Source organism: Osmerus mordax, chromosome 18, assembly GCF_038355195.1.
Source record: "Osmerus mordax isolate fOsmMor3 chromosome 18, fOsmMor3.pri, whole genome shotgun sequence".
Taxonomy (NCBI): Eukaryota; Metazoa; Chordata; class Actinopteri; order Osmeriformes; family Osmeridae; genus Osmerus; species Osmerus mordax.
The window spans coordinates 4,537,814-4,565,370 of NC_090067.1; the positions used below are offsets into that span (position 1 = coordinate 4,537,814).

At 44.8% G+C, this 27,557-nt stretch overlaps 1 protein-coding gene and 2 long non-coding RNA genes across 4 annotated transcripts; all 3 read right to left on the minus strand.

The window, feature by feature from the left end:
• Positions 1 to 628: 628 nt before the first annotated feature.
• Positions 629 to 2,048, minus strand: LOC136962639 (uncharacterized). Its single transcript, XR_010878916.1, has 3 exons — positions 1,984 to 2,048; positions 1,567 to 1,609; positions 629 to 656 (listed from the first exon to the last, which is right to left on the minus strand). It is a non-coding gene; the product is annotated as an uncharacterized lncRNA (long non-coding RNA).
• Positions 2,049 to 3,692: 1,644 nt separating this feature from the next.
• Positions 3,693 to 6,604, minus strand: LOC136962637 (uncharacterized). The gene is made up of 8 exons (XR_010878915.1): positions 6,522 to 6,604; positions 5,969 to 5,992; positions 5,735 to 5,759; positions 5,172 to 5,364; positions 4,925 to 5,074; positions 4,581 to 4,749; positions 4,345 to 4,445; positions 3,693 to 4,161 (listed from the first exon to the last, which is right to left on the minus strand). It is a non-coding gene; the product is annotated as an uncharacterized lncRNA (long non-coding RNA).
• Positions 6,605 to 19,915: 13,311 nt separating this feature from the next.
• On the minus strand, positions 19,916 to 24,231 carry fam8a1a (family with sequence similarity 8 member A1a). 2 transcript variants are annotated; one of them, XM_067255836.1, is made up of 5 exons: positions 23,765 to 24,231; positions 23,263 to 23,383; positions 22,919 to 23,027; positions 21,789 to 21,928; positions 19,916 to 21,548 (listed from the first exon to the last, which is right to left on the minus strand). In XM_067255836.1, exons 1-5 carry the CDS (start codon positions 24,153 to 24,155, stop codon positions 21,404 to 21,406), a joined length of 906 nt encoding a protein of 301 aa, XP_067111937.1. In that variant the 5' UTR covers positions 24,156 to 24,231; the 3' UTR covers positions 19,916 to 21,403. The 2 variants fall into 2 exon arrangements, with proteins under 2 accessions (XP_067111937.1, XP_067111936.1); XM_067255835.1 differs by having other exon boundaries at positions 22,904 to 23,027.
• Between the last annotated feature and the right edge of the window lie 3,326 nt (positions 24,232 to 27,557).

Here is a 27,557-nt window from a genome sequence, read left to right on the forward strand (position 1 = left end):
TGGTGTTCAAACTATAACAATGTTCATGCTTATAATAATGTCTTCGATGATTGTGAATCATTTCTTACTGTTTGGGTGCAGCTGTGGTCAGTGTGAGCCTGTGCCAACACATTGACTGCAACATGATCAACAAAGACACTTTTGACTGAGTCGATGAAGCTGGACTTCCCAGCAGCGATAGGTCCATATAACATAATGTTAAAGTTTTCCACACCTATTGGCTCCAGTTTCGTTAGTTTTGTTTTCATCGCATCTCTTTCGCTGTCAAGAGGACAGTAACATTGACAACAGTATGTCAACATTAAAATAACAACATTTACATTGTGCAGTATAGGCTACTGTAGCTACTATCTAACATGACAATAAAGTGTCAATCATATTTGTGGTTGATTGTGGAATAACTCAGACACAAACTCCTTGTGTCACACAGATAAAAGGGACATTTCTGGGACTGTGAAACACATTTTGCCATTTTGGTGGGATATCTGGTCTTTTATATTTCAGGAAGAGATGTTGTTGCCAGACAGGTTGTTTAATGGGACATAGCCTACATGTACTACCTGTGTTGTCTTTCAGTAAAAGTTTCACAAAAAATCCTAACAATTCATCAATCTCTTCCCAGTTTACTCACCTCCAGTCTGGACCTTGTCTCCACACTGTGTGACATAAAAAGTATGTTAGTCCTGCAAAACCACATATGTCAACAACCCTTTTACTGTACAAACAGAAATTAGTTTCTGGGTATAAAATGTAAAGACTCAGATTCTGTCATAGATTTACAGTCTAACCCTTATGCACCAATAAAAACCAAGTGCAACTGTGTTCAGTAGCAACTCAACTCTAAAGATTTAGACACATCTTACCTGAATTACCCATTTTATTCTTCTCTGTGAAATTTTTTTTAAAAGGTGAATCTAGTATTCTATGATAACATATGATCTCTTTCAATATTACAATACGGATTTACAATGACACTTATATACCATGTACTGTATTAGTGTAGGCCTACATAAAGTTAAATTACAACCATTAACAGCACACAAATGTAGTCTTCCACTTTCAATAATCCACTAACATTAAGTGTTTTTTGTTGTTTTGTTTTTTTACAACCTTTTATGTGGTGAGTCTGGGGTCAGATGGCTGACCGGTTAGGAAATCGGGCTATTAATCAGAAGGTTGCTAGTTCGATTCCTGGCCATGCCAAATGACTTTGTGTCATTGGGCAAGGAACTTCACCCTACTTGCCTCGGGGAGAATGTCCCTGTACTTACTGTAAGTCGCTCTGGATAAGAGTGCCTGCTAAATGACTAAATGTAAAATGAGTCTAATGGGAGGAATTCTAATGAACAAGACTATATTGCAGTTTGCGGCTTCATTAACTTGCAGCTCATTGGTCAAGTGTCTATCCACATTAGTTATCAGGTTTGTTGCATACCCTTCACATTAATCATTAGGCCTATACGTAAAAATATTACACAGGTGTTGTATTGGTTTATATGTATTCTTTTCATAATCAGACATAGCCAAAGTTAGAAGTGCTTTTTAAAGAGAAAATAAGTGACTTACCGTCTCTGTCTGCCTCCAAACCAAGGCGGTTATGGTTGTAATTCTGCTAGGAATCAACTGCGTTAGTAACTTTCACCTTCATGATATTGATACTTTCACTTTCATTTCCAGTCAATGTGATACAGAGTGAATCATCACATTTACACTAGAATTATGTATATTGAAAAATCCACTCAACGGTTTGTTTTCAAAACTGTTAAAGCAAGCCACTGTGATAAATGGTTCCACTGATAAAAGTCAGATTTTGAGTTAAGAACGAACGTTTCAACGAACGCGTCTCGCACGTTACACGTCAAAATAATATACTGGTGTTCCGTTGGTTTATAAAAGTATGAATCTTTTCATCATCAAACCAGAATAAAATAGTTCGCAAGCCAAAGTTAGAAGTTCTTTTAAAGAGGAAAATAAGATAATTACCGTGTCTGTTTCACCCCAGAATGAAGGTTATGGTTGTGTACTGAATTCTGTCAGACAACTGCGTTAGTAACTTTTACTTTCACTTTCATTTCCAGCATATGGGATATAGAGTGAATCATCACATTTGCTACAATTATGTATATTGAAAAATACACTCAACTGTTTCTTTTTCTTTCAAAAAACTATTAAACTGTTGTGATGGAATAATTTAATATATGCCATTAGTCTTACATGAAGTACCTACATGTGCACTGCCTCATGTTCTGATGGAAAGGTTTTGTTAGTTTTAGTGTAGGACATCACTTGTGCAATGTGGTTTTCTACAGTAAGGAAGAGTTGGCCAACAGACACCTTTTGACCTAATGATAGGTGGCATTCAAGCCATTATGATAGTGTACACTTAAGTTCTTTTTAGGAAATGATTATCAGTTCCATTCAGTTTCATCCAGCTTGCCTGCTTTGGAAGCATACATTATGACTTGTTTGAGAAGGACTGTGTGGAGCTCCTCAACACTGCGGCTGGCTGAGCCAACATGGGAGCACCACATGCTGTACTCCCCTGTGCCAGAGATTTCTTGTTTGTTTGACCTAACGTTTTATTTCCTGTACCTCCATCTGAAATACACCTCGTTATTGTCTGTCTGCCTGTCCACCAGTACGCCCACCAGCTCAGCCTGCCCTGCTCTACCTGTCATTCCCTGTCCTTCCATTCCCCATAAATACCCTTTAAGCCTCAACCTTGTCCCATGTTTGGTGTCGTGCAATTGGGCAAACTAGCCTAACTCTCCCTAAACAGCTATTTTTCCATCCCTTATGGAACATTCCAGTCTTCTCTCTCGGTCATGCTTCTATACTCCAGCCTCCGCCTTCATCCCCCTCCCCTAACCACCGCCTCCACCCCATCCCCCCATAAGGTGCTCTGTGGTGTCCTAAGGCCTACTTGATATCACATAGCCCAAGGAGGAAGAAACATGGCAAACTTGGATATAAACCAACATGCCCCTCAAATGTGTACACATTTCCTCCTCTAATGAAGTGTTGCTTTGTGTTGTTTGATGGGATGTCTACCTCTGTGGATGATCCTGGCCAAACCCAGCCACAGGGATGTTCTGTGCACAGTGGGGCGCAGCCTGCTGGCCATGCTAGCCAAAGCGGCTAACAAGGTGATTCTAAGATTGCATCCATCCGCCTCATTCCGCTAGCCGGGCACAACAAAATCAGTGATTTCATCAGTGATGAAAACGCACCTCAAATGTCTCGTTTTTAGTCAGCAAACGTTCTCCATGCTCCCAAGGCCAGTGTGTTGACGCCGTGCGTTGTTTATCGTGTCGCAGGACGAGGCGGTGTTCAACGACAGATACGGCCGTCTGTTAGCGTACTGCCTCGACGGGGCAAACCAGTCCAGCATCGCACAGGAGCTGGAGGCCAATGGGGTGAGTCTCAACAAGACAAGAGAGACACTCTGTTGCACACTTTGAAAGTGTCCTGTGGTAAAGCCTTCTGCCCCTCTTTGGCCTCCTCTTCTTCCCTCCAGCTCACAATCATTCCCTAGGCTGCCATCTTTGTATAATAAAGACAAATAAAGAATGTTCTCGCATAATTAATAGAGTGCACGTCCATAGAACTTCATTGAACCCATCCATAAAGTGCATCAACACCGAAGACCATCTGTGATTGTGTACAAAAATGCCAAGTAGACCGTTTCATAGTGAATTTTAAGTAGCATTTTATTTGGTAGTAAAAAAATTGAAAAGCATGTACATTCAAATGACTAATGCTGGACGGACAGTGCACAGGTGGAGCAGCTTCTATAAAAGCAGATACTTACAAGGGTCACCTGCATTTTATAACCATTTGTATTGTATTGTATGAGCAACAGACCAACACTGCAACTGGTTAATGCTTTGTTCACTTAATAACTACTTTAATCAATGACTGTAAGTTTGGAAAGACTGACTGGCATTATCTTTTGAAGGTGTGTAGGCTTAAAGCCTCTCAATCTGCCTGACCTGAATGTTGGAGGGACCAGAGATGGTCTTTAGCTGCCTGCACAATATGTATCAACGCATCCAACACAAGTACATCAATTTCATTGTCCAGTCTTGTCTCTGAATGGTAGTTCTTCACTGGAAAGATGCAGTTCAATGGGGCACCCAGTTCATTGCTGCAATGATCCACCTGAGATGGAAAATGACAACCATCAGCTGCATGTTTGAATCATTATTCGGTAGAATTCATATGCAAAAAATGAAATGCAATATTTTAATTACAAAAATGTCTGTATGTACATATGTGCTTCAGTTTCCACACTGTATGGTTTTGTATGTGTAATATCCAGCCTAATTCAAAGAAACTATTTACCTTTGTTTTAATTTCTTTGCTTGAGAAGATGTATTTTAGATCATTTGCCACATATGGACAAGCCAGATCTGGCATGGTCAGAATCACAATTTGAGGAATGCCTGATTTAAAATACACAAGATGAGAGAGATTGGCAGTATGGTAGCGATTATTTGAACGACAAGTACCTTAATTTGAGTTGGTATATATAAACGTAATCATTTGTTTAAGGTAACACTGAAGGAGGTTATTATTACCAAGTTTGTTAGCTTGCTTCCTGATATCTCTCATCTTTTGTGTGACAGTCGTTTGGAGAGTTATGTTGTTTGCAGACACAACGCTCACCAGACAGTGAATCTTTTCATTCTTAGTTGGGTGAGCATTATACCATTCACTTGTTGCATCCAGGGGTTCCTTAGGGTTAAACTGGAAAAGGACAGTGTATACCGGACTGTGCATTTTTTGTTGATAAACTATTTTTTGTTTTTATTTGACGCTAATCATAAAAAGAGGTTTACTGTTGACCGTTACCATATTCCATATTGTAATATTAAATGTGGTATTTTAGTGGTGGTGTCGGGAGAAATACATGAACTGTTACCTCATAACCATTACGGGCGTGTCCCTTGAGAGCATTAACAATGTCGTCACTGTGCATCCCTTTTGAAGCCTTGGAATCTTCTATGCCCATGACATCATAGATCACTAAAGGTAAAGCTGAACCTTTATGTTCAATGCGGTGTCCCGAGTACTGCAAAGAAATTCAAGTATTATCAGTTTTGGTGTTCAAACTATAACAATGTTCATGCTTATAATAATGTCTTCGATGATTGTGAATCATTTCTTACTGTTTGGGTGCAGCTGTGGTCAGTGTGAGCCTGTGCCAACACATTGACTGCAACATGATCAACAAAGACACTTTTGACTGAGTCGATGAAGCTGGACTTCCCAGCAGCGATAGGTCCATATAACATAATGTTAAAGTTTTCCACACCTATTGGCTCCATTTTCGTTAGTTTTGTTTTCATCGCATCTCTTTCGCTGTCAAGAGGACAGTAACATTGACAACAGTATGTCAACATTAAAATAACAACATTTACATTGTGCAGTATAGGCTACTGTAGCTACTATCTAACATGACAATAAAGTGTCAATCATATTTGTGGTTGATTGTGGAATAACTCAGACACAAACTCCTTGTGTCACACAGATAAAAGGGACATTTCTGGGACTGTGAAACACATTTTGCCATTTTGGTGGGATATCTGGTCTTTTATATTTCAGGAAGAGATGTTGTTGCCAGACAGGTTGTTTAATGGGACATAGCCTACATGTACTACCTGTGTTGTCTTTCAGTAAAAGTTTCACAAAAAATCCTAACAATTCATCAATCTCTTCCCAGTTTACTCACCTCCAGTCTGGACCTTGTCTCCACACTGTGTGACATAAAAAAAAAGTATGTTAGTCCTGCAAAACCACATATGTCAACAACCCTTTTACTGTACAAACAGAAATTAGTTTCTGGGTATAAAATGTAAGGACTGATTATGTCATAGTTTTACAGTCTAACCCTTAAGCACCAATAAAAACCAAGTGCAACTGTGTTCAGTAGCAACTCAACTCTAAAGATTTAGACACATCTTACCTGAATTACCCATTTTATTCTTCTCTGTGAAAAAAAAATAAAAAGGTGAATCTAGTATTCTATGATCACATATGATCTCTTTCAATATTACAATACGGATTTACAATGACACTTATATACCATGTACTGTATTAGTGTAGGCCTACATAAAGTTAAAATGCAAAACTTTGACCAGTCAACGTTCAAAAATCAATCATTAACAGCAAACAAACGCACTCTTCCTCTTTCTTTTTCTTTTAATTCTCTGGCATTAAATGTTATTATTTCTTGTTTTTTTACAACCTTTTATGTGGTGAGTCGAATGGGGGTAATTCTAATGAACAGGATTAGCTTGCAGTTTGCGGCTTCATTAGCTTGCAGCTCATTGGTCAAGTGTCTATCCACATTAGATATCAGGTTTGTTGCATACCCTTCACATTTATCATTAGGCCTACACATCAAAATACTATACAGGTGTTGTCTTGGTTTATAAAAGTATTCCTCTTTTCATCATCAGACCAGAATCAAAGCCAAAGTTAGAAGTAGTTTTTAAAGAGAAAAATAAGAGACCTACCGTATCTGTGTGCCTCCACCCAAGACTGAAGGTTATGGTATCAGTTAGGGTTGTACTTTATTGTGTTCCGCTGCGTTAGTTACTTTCACTTTCATTATGATGGGATACAGAGTGAATCATCACATTTACACTTGAATTATGTATATTGAAAAATCCACTCAACAGTTTATTTTCAAAAAAACTGTTAAAGAAAGCCACTGTGATAAATGGTTCAACTGATAAAAGTCAGATATTTAAGTAAAAAGAAAGTTTCTACGAACGCGTCTAGAACCTTTACACTCAGGGGCGTTGTTAGACCCTTTTTACTGGGGCATGTGACCCAGTATAAATCTACTGTGCCCCAGTAAAATCAAAAGTTTGAGTTTTAACAATTTACTTTATTAGTCAGTGCGTTAATTTAGATTGATAATCTCAGAAAAAAATTACGCAGTATCCCAATCAACGCTTGTAAAATGAAAGCAGTTTAACCGAAAAAACAAGCTGACGCGCGCAAGAATTCCATGTCAGCGCGCTCTTCTGAGTGTGCCAAATAGCCATTGCAGCACGCACACAGAAGTCCAGGTGTCGGATTCGGCACACAAGTCAGAATTGAGATAGGCTAAGAAAACATTACACAACTAAAGAACATTTATAAATTATTGGCCTACTGATTATCTTATTTTGACTAAAACAATATTACATGAAGCTCAAAAAACAGTACCGTATTTGCGCTCAAATGAATGCGAAAAAAATGTGTGCACTTGCATTAGCTATTGATGTCCCTGCCTAAGCTGATATCAAACTTGCATCACTGAACTGTTGTATCGTGGGTTAAGCAAGGGGAGCTTCTATACCTAGCAGTGCATTGTGCGCAGCAAGCTTCCATAACTGTTGTTATGGAATCATTTCATATATGCCATTAGTCTTACATGAAGTACATGTATAATACCTCATGTTCTGATGGTTTTGTTGGTTATAGTGTAGAACATGTGGCAATGTGGTGTCTAAGATAAAGAAGAGTTGGCCAACAGACACCTTTTGACCTAATGATAGGTGGCATTCAAGCCATTATGATAGTGTACACTTAAGTTCTTTTTAGGAAATGATTATCAGTTCCATTCAGTTTCATCCAGCTTGCCTGCTTTGGAAGCATACATTATGACTTGTTTGAGAAGGACTGTGTGGAGCTCCTCAACACTGCGGCTGGCTGAGCCAACATGGGAGCACCACATGCTGTACTCCCCTGTGCCAGAGATTTCTTGTTTGTTTGACCTAACGTTTTGTTTCCTGTACCTCCATCTGAAATACACCTCGTTATTGTCTGTCTGCCTGTCCACCAGTACGCCCACCAGCTCAGCCTGCCCTGCTCTGCCTGTCATTCCCTGTCCTTCCATTCCCCATAAATACCCTTTAAGCCTCAACCTTGTCCCATGTTTGGTGTCGTGCAATTGGGCCAACTAGCCTAACTCTCCCTATACAGCTATTTTCCATCCCTTATGGAACATTCTGGTCTTCTCTCTCATGCATCCCTCTATACTCCAGCCTTCATCCCCCTCCCCTAACCACCGCCTCCGCCCCATCCCTCCATAAGGTGCTCTGTGGTTTCCTGGGCCTGGCAGAGACTTTCCATAAACAACAGGTGCTTTCACAACACCTTGGTATCGGTTGAGAACCGTGGGGTTCCCCGGAAAAACAACAACGTGTTCTTAAGAGAACCCTGTGGTTTATGTTGAGGATGTTTTCGCCCCAAAGAACTACAGCGGGTAGATTGAGGAGTTTTATTTTTAAGTAGGTCAATGTCTTTTTCACATCCCCACCTATGTTCGGTGCTTGTTTTTGTTGTAAAGAGACACCTCCTAATTGGTTCAGCAGGGGTTTGAAAACAGCATGTGAGGCTTTGTGTGAGCGCACATGGGTGTGTTAGCGTTTGTAGAATGCAAATGCAGAGCATCCACGACCACAGACAGAAGACACGCACAGACACATGCTTACAAAGCCACTGTCACACACGTGCAGTCACATTGTCATTGTGTGTGTGTGTGGGGTCCATCCTCTCTTTCTCTCAGCTACAGTGTCACTGATAGTATTATTAGTCAGTGTATGACAGCCCATGCAGAGGCAGCACATTCTGTTATTACTACTTGGGATGTTTGTGTTTTTTGTGTTCACTGGTCAGAAAGACTCTCAAGGGGGGGGGGGGTGATGAAGAAAGTGTTTTGTCCGTCTCTTCATAAACGGAGTGACTAAGTTCAGTTAAGTTCTGGATTTTAATACATATTTATCAATCTGCAGATTGGGAGAGAAAACCAGTCTTCTGACCATAAATGACAACACAACACCAAGCTTAGGTCTCAACCAGGTGTCTCTCCGCTCCGAAAGCCGGAGGACCATCTTTTATAGGGCACAAGAATGTAAACATAGATTGTGACAGTCAGGCAGGAATGACGTTACAACAGTCTCAGAGAAAAAGATTCACTGCTCCCAACACATGACAACTCTCACACTAGAGAGTTCATAGTTGGAGCTCTCCTTGTAGTCATGACAAGGACCGTTTAGCCAGTACTGTCTCCTGACCCCGAACATCTATTAATCTGACACATAGACACAATATACTGTTATTAATAGCAAGCTTACATGATAAACGTACTAACTAGTATCCAATGACTAGTTCTATTGATTAGTGATTAATGTAAGCACACAGGAAATCCCAATTTCTTCCACGGGGGGGGGGGGGGGGGGTAAGTTGAACATTCTACAGAGCTGCAGAGTGGTGGTGAATGAGTTCAAAGAGAGTGTTGTCTATCTTCTACAAACCCGGAAAGTTTCCCTGACTCACCGTGTCTTTTCCCACATGGATAAGGTTGACATGGCTGCCATTGAAGAACAGTGTGTGTGTGCGCTTGTGACTGTGTGTGTGTCTGTGTGTGTTCAGCACTAGTAGAGAGAACGCTCTTCTCAGTGCTCTTGTATAATAACACAGCACTTTTGATGAGACTCAATGAATTTTAATCAAGTTCTGCAGGGTGTTCCATAGCCCCAAGTCCCGCTGGGAAGAGATCACAAAGAATTTTCAAGTGCAATCTCCCTCTCTCTCTCTTTCTTTTGCTCTTTCTCTCTCTCTGATACTCTCCCTTTCTCTGTAGCTCACTTAGTCTCTCTCTCTATATTTTTTGTCTGTCTCTTTCTCTCTGGGTTCTGTATCCTCAACAGATTTTCTCTTCCTCTCTGTCCCCCCTCTCCCCAATGATTTTTTGTCTCCTTCCTTTCTCTCCCCAGCTCTCTCCTCTCTGGCTTGTCTCTCTCTCTCCTTCTCTCTCTCCCTCTCTCTGCGAGAATGGTATTATATCCACTCTGGGCGTAATAATCGGTAAGCCTCTTTCAGTTCTGTGGAGGACAACAACTTCCTCTCCCCAACATAAAGTGAATTTCTACTGAGCGTCACTTCACTGCAGCAAAGCTGCTGAATCTATTTCAGTTGGCTGTGGTTTGTTTACTTAGCGCCTACCCATTCAATAGGTGCATAATACATATTTCACAGTTAACTTGGCTAATTGCCCTAAGGGTTGAAACATGGAATAAACTTGTGTATTTCAGTTGTTTATCAAGTTGTTCAAACGGATGACTTGTCTTCTTGCATAAGTCCATGTTACAAGGGTATCTAACATAAACTATTAAAGTAATTCAAATGTTGCAATTCAAGAGTGACTTGATATTGTCCTTGTCCCCCTCCTCGTCTCCTGGTCCTGGATCAGACGTTCCAGCTGTAAGAAAATCCCCGGAAAAGCTTATTCAGAAGAAGGGAATAGAGCGGAGAAAATAATTGAGAAAAAGTCGGACGCAGCAAAACTGCATAGCATCTGGAGGAGGGGTGAAAGAGTTGAAGGACAGAGATGGTCTGAGTGGTATTGTCACTGGTTGGTAGCAGTCTGAAAGGAGAGAGTCAGACAGACAGACAGACAGACAGAGGGGGGAAAGGACAGATACAGTAGTGAGTGAATGGGATGAATGAGGAAAAAAGGACAAAAGGGAGATTTAGCATGTGCCTGCCAGTGTGAGAGGGAGTGTGCATGAGGAAAAGAGAGAGAGAGTCAGAGAGACAAAGACAGAAACAGACATACATTATTTGAATGTCAGCCAGTGATTTGTGGGGAATTGGCTTCATTTCTGTGCTAAGAGTGTGAGAAGGATGGTAAGAGACTGGCAATTATTACTAATGCATAAGGATTAATGGAAGCTATATTAAGGGTGTGTTACAGTGGAGAGAAGGTTGCAGAAAGAACAGGATGTGTCTGTCTGAAAAGTGTCACTGAGAAAGTTCCACGAATAGTTCTTTTGGATTTGGCCATTGTTCAAAATGAATGTATAATGCATGAATAGGAATGAGGTGACAAAATGTGTTTCTACCAAGGATCAAATGGTGCTGTTGTTTACTGTTTCAAAAGTGTTACCCTGCGGATTTGCAGAAAGTTTGTGTTTGTTTTAAGGTCAAATTGTGGGGATCGACGCAGATTGACTGTTCTGCATGTATAAACACAACTCACCTGGCTCAGTCCCTGCCTCCGGTGGAAGTGAACACACATTGAGACGTCACTGATTCAAGGCCTCACCTTGTGTACGGTGACATTGTGTCCGACAAGGATGAGGACTGCACTGCCGTATCTGTGGAATCATGCAATATTCTAGTTGAGAGGAAGCTATGGTCGTACTGTCGTGTAAACCACAGACCGTACCTTATCACCAACCACGGTGCACCTCTAGTTCTTGATTATCTATACAATGTTTAATATATGTACTATTTGTGTGTTGCTTTGGATGCAAGCATCTGTTCAATGTGAACATATGCGAGGACAAGAAGCTACCTTCAATTGTCAAGAAGCATCCCAAGATTACCATAGAAACAGCTCAGAGATGGTTTCTTCCTGCCTGTGTCTCCCCATAGACACACACACATACACATAAACTTGTTAGCCAAACCATCTTTAAAAAATAAACTGCTGATTAGCCGAGCAAAACTGTAATATAGCTGCATACAATTAGATTCACATAGAATTCCCCTCTTCTGCAACCTTCACAGGGCTGGGAAACGCACCCCTCACAGTGGATCCCGGTCTCCGGAGTACTGATTCCACTCCCCTGTTCTCCCTCTGCCACTTCCTACCACTACTTAACCTGTTCATTCACACCCTGTCCAGTGTGAGGTACTGTTTGCTGCTTGCCACCGTACCAAACCTGCTAGCACTCTGCAAGTGTCTTCTCATTTGGAAACACTGCTGTTCTATTTCAGTATCCGTGCCTGGACCTGAACATAAAAGGTTGTACCAGTTCAGCAGAATTACGGCCCTTAAACAGACACACATGATGTGTGTTCGTGTCAGAGTGAGTGTTAGTCACACGTGGGAAAATGCAGAAAAGGAAGGAAGGCAGGCAGGCAGACACAGAGACATGACAGCAAAGACAGACAGTGTTGCATGATGCTTTATTGTAACGGGGCGACAACGTTTGGGTGTTTTGTGATTGTGACATGTAAATATTGGCTGTTGGTAGTGGGCGGGGTTGAACAATGGTAAGTGATTATTTTAGAATGGTGTATGGTTTGTAGCGTTTCCCAACAGGTGTGCCAAATGGCCTCTAATGAGACCGACGTGATTGGTGACGGGAGGAATTAAATGCGGAGGACGGCATTCAACGGGGAAGTTGGTTATTGGCAGGCGCCCAGAAAGGACTCAACGACGAACCTCCACGGAGTGGAACAGCAACCGTTACGATCGAGCAGAAGGATCATACAACGCACACAACGAAACAACGTCAAGAAACGCTGGAGGACACTGGTATCGTGCGCCCCACCAAAAGACGTACAACGCTCTCTATTTCGGCAGCAAAGGGAAGGGAAATACACTTGCCTGTACCACATTGCCGTGTGACAGCCTAGTGGTTTAACTTCACTGCCAGTGCGGGTCCTGATCTATCTTGTTCTTCTTCCGCAGTTCCGTGGGAAACATACGCCACCGCTGTGAAAGGACAGTTTTGGTGGAACTGCGGTGCGCTTGCGGCTGCGTTACACTGGAGCCCTGAAGTCATCAGCTGGGTCGTGAGTGGTGTCTGGACTGGTGGGATCGCTGGACAAATCCTCTCATGAGTGGTCTATTTTTTACTTACTTTTATATCAATCTGGATCTTCTGCTACTTCTGTGAGGGACTGGGGGTTATGAGCCGGTCGCCGTTTTGCGGCATACGTTTATGGTGTGTTATAATGTTTGCAGTGTTGTGGGTTTGCAGTGAAATTGCTGTGGGATTGGCAGTGAAATTGCTGTGGGTTTTGCTGTGAATTTGATGTAAATTGCTGTGGATTTGCTGACATTAGCTTTTGGCACCAGGTGTAGGGCTGCGATTTGCTCATGACTTAAGTCTTCTGTTTTTAGAACTGTGTATTAATAAAGGGATATTTATTATAAATTATTTCACTGTGTTGGTTGTGCGCCTCAAGGATCCGAGTTAAAAATCCTTTCCGTTACAAATTGGCGTAGTCGGCAGGATCCTTGACGCACACAGCATCATGAGTGAAAATGAGGAACAACCGGCAACCCAGCCTCAAAGAGCGAATGCTTTTATGCCATGGTTTATGGGTGTACCGTGGGTCCCGAAGTTTAGTGGAGATGGGGAGTCAGACAGGTTTAGTGAATGGAAATTTCAAATGGAAGCCTTGATTAGGGCCCAGGGGCTGAATACAGAGCAACGGGTTGACTTTATTCTGAGTGCATTAGAAGGAAATGCTAAAAGAGAAGTGGCACTATTGGAACCGGATAAACGCAACACTGATGTCGCAATTCTGAAAGAACTAGCACTGTTGTATGGAAATCAGCAGCCAGTGGCTAAACTGCGGCTCAAATTTTTCAATGTCAGACAGGAACCAGGGGAGGATGTACGGGCCTTCACCCTCCGCTTACGTGAACTGCACCATCAATGGCGAGCAAGAGAACCCCTTGCAGATGGGACCGATGATGAACTCCTTCGCACGCAATTCTCCATGGGCCTGAGGCCTGGTCCAATTGGCCAAGAGATACAGAGACAACTTCGCAGGACCCCCACACTCTCCTTCGCAGAGGCCTTTGATGAAGCTAAGGCACTGGAACGGGAGCAAGGTCATGCCGAAGGCGCCCAAGTCTGCCCAACCTTTGCTAAAACGACAAGGACACCTACGCCTGAGCCCCCAGGTAATACAGATTGGCAACGGATAAAAGAGACTTTACGGGCCGAGTTGCGTGAAGAGTTAAAAGAGCAGGTGACTCTGCTAGGAAGGTCTATCGTGGATGAACTGCAGGGGCGCTTGAACATCAGCCCATCAGCACCCTCCCCTTTAATTCCAGCTCATTCCAACTCGACTGGGCGATCACAAACCAGCGGCACGGCCACTCAACCTTCCTGGCCTCCCCAGTCAAATGCCCCTCAACGTCAACGACGGGGGTCAGCTTCCCCCGGGCAGCCACCTTACCAGTGGGATGCTCAAGGTAGAGCTATCTGCAGAGACTGCGGAGAAACTGGCCACATCCAGCGCTTCTGCCCCCGGCGACATCCAAACCAGACGGATTTTCGGTTCTCCCGGTCACAACAGGGCGAGTGAACCGGAAGGGGCCCCCCACGGCACCCCCACAAAAGCCCTCGATAGTTGGCAGATGCCCTGAGATTGAGGTGTTCGTGCAACAACAACGAGTACCATGTATACTCGATACTGGCTCACAAGTAACCCTCTTTAGTGAAGCACTATTCCAGCGCCACTTTGGTGAAGACAGTATGCTTGACCCTAGTAGTATATCGTGGCTGGCCTTGAAAGCAGCAAATGGGCTGAACATTCCTTATGTGGGGTATGCGGTTTTAGATTTTCAGATAGGGGGTATAGACGTGAAAGGGAAAGGGGTACTGGTTGTCCGAGATGATTGCATCAACACGGAATATGGACTCTTGGGCATGAACGTCATAGCGGACTGCTGGACAGGTATTTTTAAGAGTGGGCATCCTGGGGTGGCTGCATTTAAATCTGTGTTCCCTCCTGCTGCAGAAAAAGCCTGGGATGCTGCCTTTGTCGCCTGCCAAAGGACTAAAGCCTCTGTGACCTGCATGGAGCTACAAGGTGTGGCTAGGCTTCCACGGCAGCCCCAAGTGGTGATTCCACCATTGACCGAGATGATCATTTGGGCTCAGGTACCACAGGCTGTTGGCCAGCCTGACTGCCCCGTATTGATTGAAAACCTAGAGAACTGTGGCCAAAAATGGAGAGTAGCTAGAGCCGTGAGTTGGACCCGAGGGGGAAGGGTTCCCCTGCGCCTGTGTAACCCTAACCCGTTTTCCCTTGAACTTCCTCAGAGGTGCCCCCTGGCTTTGGTGGTACAGATTGACGAACAGGACATCCAAGGACAGTCAAGATTGGTGTTGCGCAACACCGGACCCCAAGTCATCGAAGTCGACATACGGCATGCAGAGGAAAGCCCAGTCAATGACCACCCAGCCATGTCCCTGGGCGGCGAGGGACTGAACGGCGATCAACAGGCCCAATTGCAAGCCCTGCTGCGCAAGTGGTCCCATGTCTTTGCAGCTAACGACGAGGATTTTGGCAGAACTGCCATTGTCACCCATCGGATTCCCACTGGCACAGCACCGCCAAGTCGAGAGCGCTACCGCCCAATCCCTCCAAAACTCTATACAGAACTGAGAGTCTTGTTGCAAGGGATGCTGGACAGTGGAGTGGTTAAAGAAAGCGCCAGCCCGTGGGCTGCTCCGGTGGTCCTTGTTAAAAAAAAAGACGGCTCCTTAAGGTTCTGTGTGGATTACCGTAAACTCAACGCGGTAACCCACAAGGACTCCTTTCCGCTGCCCAGGATTGAAGAATCCCTCACCAGCTTGGGGAAGTCGGAATGGTATTCCACACTTGACCTCGCCAGTGGTTATTGGCAGGTGGAAGTCGCTCCAGACGACCAGGAGAAAACTGCTTTCGCCACGCCCTTCGGACTCTACCAATTCGAGCGTATGCCTTTCGGCCTCTGTAATGCTCCTGCCACCTTTCAGAGGTTAATGCAACGCTGCTTAGGAGCCCAAGTGTATGATTACCTTCTCATCTACCTTGATGATGTCATAGTGTACTCCACAACTTTCCATGCCCATTTGAAGCATCTTGAGCAGGTCTTCGCCCGCCTCCAAGAGCATGGCCTCAAGTTGCAGCCTCGCAAGTGTCGCCTCTTTCGACGTAGCGTTACATACCTCGGACACGTCATCAGCAAGCAGGGCGTTGCTACTGACCCTGACAAAACTGCGGTAATCCAAGACTGGGCCATACCATCAACTGTCAAGCAGGTACGCTCATTCCTTGGCTTTGCCGGCTACTACCGCCGGTTTATTCCAGCCTTCGCCAAAGTAGCAGCTCCACTACACCAACTTCTACAAGGTCAGGCCAACCGACCATCTGCCCGCATCCAATGGACAACGGATTGCCAGGCCGCATTCGACCATCTGAAGCAAGCCCTACTCACTGCTCCCATCCTTGCCTACGCCGATTTTCAATTGCCCTTCCGACTATACACTGATGCTAGTCTGAGCGGGCTGGGTGCAGTTCTCGCTCAAGTTCAAGATGGAAGGGAAAGGGTCATTGCCTATGCCAGTCGTAGCCTCCATGCTGGTGAGCGCAACGACACAAACTACAGTTCCTTTAAGCTAGAACTGCTAGCATTGAAATGGGCCATTACAGAAAAATTTAAAGACTACTTGTGGGGGGCACAATTCACCGTCTTCACCGATAACAACCCGCTGGTCCATCTTGATACGGCGAACCTTGGCGCAACCGAACAGAGGTGGGTGGCCCAACTTGCAAACTTCTCCTACGACATCCGCTATAGACCGGGGACAGCAAACCGCAACGCTGACGTTTTATCCCGGCTTCCAGGGGAAGCTACCAACCTGTTGGTGCATGTTGCAGGGTGCACCACTTCCCGAGAACAGCCCGTCGAGCCCAAGGGTTGGGGTGAACAACAGAAAGAAGACGCAGACCTCCGACTTCTGCATTCTTGGAAAGTGAATAACAGGCCTCCATCAAACCGCTCTTCACTGTCCCCTTGGCTTCGCTGCCTCCTCAGAGAGTGGAACCGAATAGAGCTGCGAAATGACGTATTGGTGAGGTGTGTCGCGGAACCAGACACCGGCGAACCAGTGGAGCAAGTCCTCGTCCCAGAACAACATGCCCGTCGGCTCTGGGAGGACTACCACAAGGCCGGGGGCCATGCAAGTGGCGACAAGATGGTGTCTCTCTTGAGGAGAAGATTCTACTGGGTAGGAATGAGCACAAGTGCACGGACATGGGCAGCGGAATGTACTACTTGCATAGTGGGAAAGTTGGGTGCGCCACCAAAAGCCCCCTTATGTCCTATCCCCTCTAGCTACCCCTTTGAGACCGTGGCATTGGATTTCCTGTCCCTCGGACGACCTTCAGACACCTACCAGTACATCCTTGTCATCACTGACCTCTTCTCCCGCTACGCTCTGGCCGTACCAACCAAGGATCAAACTGCTTCAACAACTGTAAAGGCTCTATGGACGGCTCTCATAGTCCCGTTTGGCTGCCCGGAACGCATACTTACGGACCAGGGGGGAGCCTTTGAGTCAGCGCTGATGCAGCAATTGTGTATGGTGTATGGCTGTAAAAAGGTACACACTACACCCTACCACCCGCAGGGAAATGGAGCCTGTGAACGTTTCAACCGTACCCTTCTGTCTCTGCTGGGCACTATCGAGAGCAGCTCCCAAACTCATTGGCCGAGTTTACTTCCTGCCCTGCTACAAGCATATAATAACACCACACATGCGAGTACAGGCATACCCCCTCATTACGTTGTCTTTGGGCGCCATGCCAGACTACCCGTAGACATGCTCCATGATGTTGCACCCCCCCAGCGTAGAGAGGACCTGGAGGGATGGGTCCGAAGCCATCACCAAACACTCCTCCAGGCTTATGCCACTGTCAAGGGAAATGTAGAACGACGAACCCAATGGAACCAAGACCGCTACAATCGCAATGCACGGATTATGCCACTGTTGCCTGGGGAGCGAGTGCTCATAAAGAACTTTCGACGTCGGGCCCAAGGGAAGCTAGCACCTCAGTGGCTACCTATACCCTTTATCGTAGTCACCCAACCCTACCAAGATAGCCCAGTCTTCACGATACGCCCCGAAGGGAAGGAAGGACCCCTTCGGACAATTCATCGCAACAACCTCCGCTCATGCCCAGGTGATGTACCCTCGACAAACGACAACAATCCACCAAATGAACAACTCGCGACTCCTTGGCCAAGTGGCCCCCTCGCTCTGTTCCCACCAGCTCAACCGCTGCAGCTCGAACCTTGGGCAGCAATGCCAGGGCCAGCCGAAAAACCACCCAGCTTTGAAACACAGACAATTCCTTCTCTTGCCTCAGTCAACCCGTCTCAGGAAGCCCCTGGCCCAGAGTCACTACCGACTGTAACTGCATGTGATCAAATATTTCAACCTTGTGTGACACCAGCTCACGACCCAATTCCAACACACCAAAGGACTGAACCAACCACTGCTAGGCGGTACCCAAACCGCTCTACTCGTGGTATGCCTCCGGCACGATACGAACCGTGAGTCAGACTGGACACTGTTGGCCAGTGCAACATAGAACACTGAACATTGGCCATGGTAGTGGTCGAGGACGACCACCATTAAAGAGGGGGGAAGAATGTAACGGGGCGACAACGTTTGGGTGTTTTGTGATTGTGACATGTAAATATTGGCTGTTGGTAGTGGGCGGGGTTGAACAATGGTAAGTGATTATTTTAGAATGGTGTATGGTTTGTAGCGTTTCCCAACAGGTGTGCCAAATGGCCTCTAATGAGACCGACGTGATTGGTGACGGGAGGAATTAAATGCGGAGGACGGCATTCAACGGGGAAGTTGGTTATTGGCAGGCGCCCAGAAAGGACTCAACGACGAACCTCCACGGAGTGGAACAGCAACCGTTACGATCGAGCAGAAGGATCATACAACGCACACAACGAAACAACGTCAAGAAACGCTGGAGGACACTGGTATCGTGCGCCCCACCAAAAGACGTACAACGCTCTCTATTTCGGCAGCAAAGGGAAGGGAAATACACTTGCCTGTACCACATTGCCGTGTGACAGCCTAGTGGTTTAACTTCACTGCCAGTGCGGGTCCTGATCTATCTTGTTCTTCTTCCGCAGTTCCGTGGGAAACATACGCCACCGCTGTGAAAGGACAGTTTTGGTGGAACTGCGGTGCGCTTGCGGCTGCGTTACACTGGAGCCCTGAAGTCATCAGCTGGGTCGTGAGTGGTGTCTGGACTGGTGGGATCGCTGGACAAATCCTCTCATGAGTGGTCTATTTTTTACTTACTTTTATATCAATCTGGATCTTCTGCTACTTCTGTGAGGGACTGGGGGTTATGAGCCGGTCGCCGTTTTGCGGCATACGTTTATGGTGTGTTATAATGTTTGCAGTGTTGTGGGTTTGCAGTGAAATTGCTGTGGGATTGGCAGTGAAATTGCTGTGGGTTTTGCTGTGAATTTGATGTAAATTGCTGTGGATTTGCTGACATTAGCTTTTGGCACCAGGTGTAGGGCTGCGATTTGCTCATGACTTAAGTCTTCTGTTTTTAGAACTGTGTATTAATAAAGGGATATTTATTATAAATTATTTCACTGTGTTGGTTGTGCGCCTCAAGGATCCGAGTTAAAAATCCTTTCCGTTACAAAATTAGTCAGACCTGGCTGTGACTTAAGAGCACTTGCAACACTCAATCATCAGATCCTATAGAGAGAGACTGCCAGTTCCCATGGTGCACCAGGGCAACACACAGTACAGAGGAATGAGCCAATCTTGACATGTCATTTGCCAGTTCCATCCCAATCACATACATGGTATCAACTCCTGCAAGGCAACACAGGGGGTCAGATGGCTGAGCGGTTAGGGAACCGGGTTATTACTCAAAAGGTTGCCGGTTCGATTCCCGGCGGTTTATAATGATGTTGTGTCCTTGGGCAAGGCACTTCACCCTACTTGCCTCAGGGGAATGTCCCTGTACTTACTGTAAGTCGCTCTGGATAAGAGCGTCTGCTAAATGGCTAAATGTAAACACACACTCCTTCTAGCAACTCTCTTGTGACGCCTGATAAACACACACACACCCCATCTGTTGAACCAGAAGTCGGAAGCTGTTCCATCCAATCTGAAATACTGATTTGAAACATTCATTTTTATAATTCAGTCTCATTGAACTGATTGTCAGGCCCATGACAATGACTCCTTTAACCTCACCTGTTTTTTGTTGTCGTTATTGTTGTCGTTTCAGAATGAAGGAAACCGAACAAGCCAACAGAAATGTAACACTTGGAAAGTAACCATTCACAAACCTTTTAGTTACTTTATTCAAAAGCCTCATACATCTTTCCTGGTTCGTTTGCTACCTTCGCCCCCATGTGGGCAAATGTAGTACCTTCTCCAAAACAGACCAACTAGATCAACTACATCAAAACATCCACAGAGTTAAGTGCTTTCGAATCCCAAAATATCACAAAGTACAACTTCTGGACATGCTGTTCTAGGAAGACTATAGAGGGATTGGGGCTCATGTCTTCATTACGATCAGTTGAGACATTGTCTATTGTATATTCTTAAATCAGATACAAATGTTCAGGTTTCAATGTCATTCACATTTTATGTGCATCTTTAAATAAATCTCCAAAACTAAATTGTCCTCAACAGCAGTGTCTCAGTATATTTAGTCTCAGTGTATTTAGCTAAAATCAAAATGTTGGAATATTCAGAAAATATATATATAATACTGAGAGGCCCAAACTGGAGAATACAGAAATTCTACACTAGACCTTAACAAAAGACAACACCTTGAGCTCTGGACATCCCCAGAACATCAAGGACTATGAGTGTGTTCTAGAATTTGTTCATTACAATCATGCACTAGAGGGTATGCTGTAGTGTCCTACACCGTGAGTAACAAGGACAGAGAGAGATCATGTGTGTCGATTACTACACTCTACGTGAAATGGTATGGCCGTTCTCCTGACAGAATCGGCGGATGACGTGTCGTATGATCACTGCACCAGTAAAAGTAAAACAAACAAACATGGTATACGATAGACAATCTTGTCCCGTAGAGGCACATAGAATAGAACATTTGAAGTCTTTGCAGTGTTCAGTGATCAACTTAACCCCCCAAAAAAGGAAAATAGCAAAATATACAATTTCACGACATCATCAACCTGAAACCAAAACACCCCATAAATAAAGCTTCTTTTGCACAATATCTAGTTAAACATTACAACTCAATTATTAAACTTCAGCAACAATGACTGAGTGACGACCTTAAAAACTTGACAACATCCAGAAAACAATAATTTGCAAGTTACTGTGGTTAAAACAATCTTCTGTGTTCTCTACTCCATATTCAAATTCAGAACACGTTTTCTGAGTATAAGAGTTTGAAACCAACAACCATCAGACGTTTCCCCGACACTGCCGGTCTGCTCCCTCCTGAGTGGGTTTTCAATCCAAGCCTGTATCTGATGAAGCCCAGAAGCCCAGTTCTGGACAACTAGGGTTGAATCCCAAACAAACTTTGAGAAACAACTCTCATTTCTGCAGATCGCGCGGGATAGGCTCGACCTGGTCAAGTTTCCTCTTCCTGTTACATCTACTTGGACTGTTGTCTTTGTTGCAGTGCATCTGCATGCGCCTCGACAAAGTGTCATTTGGGCTCTGTATAGCACTTTGTGACCAAAAAAAAAGAAGGTATTCAAATGAGGGGAAACATCCCATATGGTGATTATTATGCAGGCAGGTTTTGTAGAAATGAGAGTTCGGCACTATTATCTGGCTCCCCTGCGCTGGACAACAATTGTTCCGGCCACAATGTCGTACACAGTCCTGTTGTGCTGGAAGAAGAGCAGGGTGATGAAGACGGGGAACAGAAAGGCGATGGAGAAGTTCTTGTTGAGAGCTCGCACTGTGGACCTGTGGGATTGACACATACGACAGTCATACACTAGCAAACTAAATGGCATCTCGTAGAAAAGCCATCTAACGTTGGGACTGCCGGTCCCAACGTGACGAAGAAAACCTGTACCGCAAGTACACAAAGTCACACGGACATGCCAACCACGTTATACCTGCTTCTCGCCCTAGTGCTACTAGAACGTTGTCATAATGACACCTCTGAATCAACAGGAGAAACAGGCGGAGTGCATCACTTACGCAGAGAGTGTGACGTTTGAGGCGGGGACTACCAGAACCCGGTTGGGTCGCACCAGGACCGAGGTGTCGCAGGTGACCACTCGTAAGCCCAGGAGGAACTTCCCTGGCGTGGCCCCGCCCGCTCCCCAGATGCAGATGATCTGATTGGACAAGATTGGTTTCATCCATCTCATTGTATACTTGTCTCAAATGCTGAACAGAACATTCAACAGAATTCCCTGCGGGTAGTGAGTGGCGATATTGAAAACCTCTTTAGTGTAGGGCAGGACGTTCCAACCCTGCTCCTGCAGAGAAACCCTCATGTACCCCAGGTGTGACTGGGACAATAGCTTTCTAGGAACAGGGTTGGACAGCCCTGGTGTTGTTACATAAACTGCAGCACAGTTAGACTCCCAACTGCTTTGTGACCACATCACCCCCCCCCCCCCCCCTCCCCAAGGGATGCACAGAAAAGAGAGCGTACGTTCCAAAAAGATCCAATTGTTCAGATTTCCAGGAAGGTTTATAAGAGTCATTTGAGACGACACCCCTCCCCAACCCTTTGGCAGTCACCAGACAGCGAGCTCACACCAGACTGACTTCATCCCAGGTAAATATGATGAGACTCTTGCATCATGTCTCCCTGTTGGGGGAAAAAAAAACCCTGGCTCCTGATACAGCCGTGATGGCTTCCCCTCCGCTCCTCCTCTCTGACTGCACACTCGTATCCCTCCACCTCTAGGACTTCAGCCTGAACTCACTGCACACTCGTATCCCTCCACCTCTAGGACTTCAGCCTGAACTGACTGCTCATTCGGTGAACCAGAGTCGTCATTGTTCTGTCGTTGTTCTCATTCACAACAGACAAGCGCTCTCTTCCAAGGAGCACAGTACAGCGTGCACAAACATTGTCGTTAGCATGATGAGGCAAAGATGGAGAGATAGAACCTTTATGGGGCCAGAGGGATTTATAAATATAAAAAAAAACATCTAGCAAGAAAGTAAATAATCTGATCCTAAATGTGCAAAACAAGTAAAGTATGAGTAAATATATGTTTTGTGAGTGTGAGTTGGCATACTATAGGTCTCCACTACAGTAGGACACTGACGATAACCTTGTGAAGAGCAATTCCCACCTCATAAAAGCACACCAGTATTCTATAGACCAGGGCTACCGCCATCATCTTCTGGAGGTCTTCCATGGACGTGTTCTCGTCGATCTCTTCCACGATGAAGTGGGTGATAAACTTGGCGATGTCCCTTCAAAGCAAAACGTAGAGGCACAGATCCCATTTGATTAACATGAAGTATTACTGTCAAGAGTCTAAATCTGCTAAATTACAAATTTGGGAGGAAAACCCAGATTGTTGTTTCCATGACACACGCGTCAATGCACAGCACTTAGAGACTTTCCAGTTGCCATCCATAAAACCACGAGAACAGGCTCTATGAACAATCTTTAAACAATGTGAAATTGTCATGCACACTCACTCACTTCATTCCACTGAGGTGCATGATCCACAGGACTATGGTGGCCTTCACACAGAACAGTATGAAGAAGTCCACCATCTCTGCCAGGAATCTGTGAAGGGGAGTGGGTATCATGTACTCCCGACCTGAGAAAGCGATATGAGACGTAATCACTCAGGTAGAAATCAATTGACAGACTGTATGCTAGAGCTAGATTAACCATAGATTAACCTGCCCTATATCTATGGTTATACACACACACGTTTGGTTGAAAATTTAATTTTTGGACGTTGGAAGGCTTTGGGAGGGGAAACGGTGCGTAGGATGCAAGTAGTCTAAGTCGATTAACAGTTTTTTCTTAAGCGGCGCATGTGACCACTTCAACCAGCAATATCTTATCGTAAAGCGAGGGGCTCCCTTTCAAACAAGGGGCCCATACAAGTATATTTCAAGAAGAGTATTGTCGCAACTAGCTTAGCTAAGATAAGTATAGTAAACAACGTTGTAGTTTGATAACGTAACGCTACCTGCTTGGGGTGCGTTCCCATCCTGCTGCTGTTGCACTGGCCTTGCATCATTAGGCGGCGTCGGGGTTCCTAGGTCCGGCTGGACCCCTGTGCCTGGTGCGGGGAAACTGAAAGGGTAGGGATAGTTGGGGTACAAGTTCCGGCCGTCGAAAGCCGTTTGTCCGGCAGGTTGGTTGCCTGGGAATGGGATACTGCAAGGTGGTGGAAATGGAAACGCAGACAGAGCCATCCAGCTTTGCCAGTTTGCATACCCCCAGTAGTAATGCCACATCCATTCTTGCAACTTTGCGCAGTATTCAGTTGTGCTAATGCAAGCGTTTAGTTGTTGGGGTTCCTTTTCTTCGTTTTCGGTCGAAATACGCCGAACCCCAGCTGTAGTACCCATGTCCATGTCTGACCCAATTCTAAATCTTACCTAGCAAATCTCTTTGGTCGTCCTTTCCCTATCCGCTAATCTTATTTCGTCTTCCTCCATACTAAAGATCAGGCTAACTAACTGTGAAAGGTACCATTGCAGCAGTCAAAACAGGAAGACCCGGAACGAACATCCGCTTAGAGTTGTTGTCGGTAATCAATGCTGCATTGTAAATTAACTCAACGCTAAAATATATTAAGGCTATATTCGTAAATTACAACTATATTATACAACACAATACCTATTTTCTCTGTATGCATCCGTTTGTGAAATACCACACCCCTTTAATTTCTTAATAATGGTAGGGTCCTCAAACTTGTTAAAGGAACAGTTCAGAAGATTATCCATTTGATATAATAAATTATAAAAAATATATAGCTGCAAGCAACAATGGCGGATTCCTCCTCAAAATTGCACAATATTGTAAAATGGACATATTAGAGGGTTACACTTAACTGTCTGCGGACAAAGGAACCGTAAAAGCACATTTCACCCTGCCGATTTCTAAACGTCTTCCACCAGACTTTGAACCACTTGCTCCAGGGTTGACGCCACGCTCTAGCAAACAACGCCACGGGTACTGTCAAATTAGCAAAGTGTGTTTTCGTGAGTCCACTGAGTGACTAAAGTGCATTGGAAATGCAGTATCACAATATCAATATAAATACAACTTTTACACACATGATGCAAGACATCCATGCCAGTGCCAAATCCATCCATGTGCCAAATTTCAAAACGTCTTACCAAGGAGAACTTGAGTTATTGTGCCAAATAGGTTACTAGAATAAAATAAGAAAATTAACAAACACAATAAAAACCTGAAGGAGAAATCCTAGTGCATGTCAACTGTCAAGACAGCAGACATTTCTTGTCCAGGAATGGCCTACAGAGCACTCAACATTATTGTGGCGTTTTGGACATGCAGTAAGTGTGGTCCACCACAAGGGAGTAACATTGTATCACAGAAATGGTGTACAACAGTGGAATTTCATTCCACAGTTGTTTGTTTTTGCAATATTGACTATCGTTATACTTTTTAGAGTGGACAGCGGCCATCCCATTGGTCACCTGCTCTCGCCTTTAAAGTATTCTAGCTGGATGTGCTTTGGTATATCATATCCTTTAGACTACCTTGATTGTGTAAATGACATCATGTATTGTAATTTTATATCTTAGATTTATACAAATGGTGTAGGACATGGAAATACATGTTCATAGGTCATTTTTAGGTAAATCAATTCATGGTTTCTCTTGAGAACGCTTACTGACCAAATGTAAGTCCTGTTACATCTGTATTCATCTGTAAATGACTCAATGTAAATGACTCAATGTATTCATATAGCTGTGTGAGCTTCCGGACAATCCCTACCAGCTAAGGGTCATTGGGGTCACAAATTGTCTACCAAAACAGAACCGGAAACAGATTTCGGATACCTGTAGGTATGGTTGGTCAGCTGTCGTGGAGTTATTCTTGACTGTTTGGTTTCTCTCTCTCTCTCCTCTCTCTCACAGTGTTTTGTCTTTCACTCCCTCTTTCTATCTTTATCTCTCTTTCTCTCTCTATCAGAGTGGGCAGGGTCTGTATTTGCTGACAGGGCTGACCCGAGTCTGTGAGCTGGGTGTCAGGTCTGGCTGGCCTAATGACTGTGCGGCCCTCTGAATGGGCCCAGTCAGGCGGAGCACAATCACCCCCCGGTGAGTGTGATCCCCAACGACAGACCAATGGGTGACTGGGCCAAAAATAATCAGGGCCAAATAAAAGCTGTGGCCGGCAAACGCTGACCCCCAATGGTGGGGGATTACAGTTAGGTGGAGGAGTTTGTGTGTGTGTATGTGTGTGTGCACGTGTGTGAATTGTCTAGCCTCATCTGCCCTTTAGTGCTGTACTGATTGTATCACTCAGTTGATTGCTTCTTCCTCCATGCAATACTTTTCATTGGCAACTACTGTTACAGACAAGTTATGTATAACATTGCTTTATTTGGGTCAGTCTTTCCTGAGACAGCTGCTAAGAAAGCTTCAACTGAACAGTACAACACATCCTAATCCCAACCGACAACAGAGCAAAACACTGACCTTCTTTTAACTTTGCCATATCTGCTATGGATACCTATTAAGGTAACAGTTATTGGTCTCATGCATTCAGTGACAATCAGAATCAGAATCAGAATGGGATTTATTCGCCATGAAAGTTTGCACAGACAAGGAATTTGCTTTGGCAGGAAGGTGCATACAATAAACATGTAGGGACCTAAAATGTAAATATGTGTACTATCTATACCAAGGGTACATAAACTAGCAGTACTAAGTGGAATTAGAATTAAATAAAATATACAATAAAATAAAATATAAGTTGCCGTAATTTACAATATAAAAATACAAAAATATAAAAAAATACAAATGTACATGATACAATTTTGCAAAAAGCAGTGTGTTTTAAGCAGGAAGTCATTAGAGTCAGTGTGGTCCCTTGGCCTTGTTGAAGAGGCCAACAGCAGAAGGGAAGAAATTGTTTTTGTGGCGTGAGGTATTGGTCCTGATGGACCGCAGCCTTCTGCTGGAGGGGAGTGACTGAAACAGGGAGTGTCCAGGGTGGGAAGAGTTGGCCACAATCTTCCTCACTCGCCCTCAGGGTCCTCGAGGTGTGCAAGTCCTCGAAGGTAGGCAGATTGCAGCCAACCACCTTCTCAGCAGTGCAAATGATACGCTGCAGCCTGCTCTTGTCCTTGGCAGTGGCAGCAGCGTACCAGGCGGTGATGGAGGAGGTGAGGATGGACTCAATGATGGCTGAGTAGAAGTGCACAATCATTGTCTTTGGCAGGTTGAACTTCTTCAGCTGCCGAAGGAAGTACATCCTCTGTTGTGCTTTCTTGATGAGGGAGCTGATGTTCAGTTCCCACTTGAGGTCCTGGGAGAGGATAGTGCCCAGGAAGCGGAAGGACTCCACAGTGTTGACTGGGGAGTCACACAGGGTGATGGAGGTGAGTGTGAGTGGGGCTGTGTTCTTCCTGAAGTCCACAACCATCTCCACTGTCTTAAGAGCATTGAGCTCTAAGTTGTTCTGGTTGCACCAGGTCACCAGGTTGGCCGCTTCCCACCTATAATCAGAGTCGTCTCCACCAGAGATGAGCCCAATAAGGGTGGTGTCGTCCGCAAACTTCAGGAGTTTGACGGACGGATGACTGGAGGTTCAGCTGTTGGTGTACAGGCAGAAGAGCCGAGGAGAAAGGACGCAGCCCTGAGGTGATCCGGTGCTGATGGACCGGGAGTCAGAGACTTGTGTTCCCAGCTTAACGCACTGCTTCCTGTCAGACAGGATGTCCCCAAGACATGGGGAGTTGCCTGAGGCCAATGTATTCAAGAGGTGTTATCTGGATA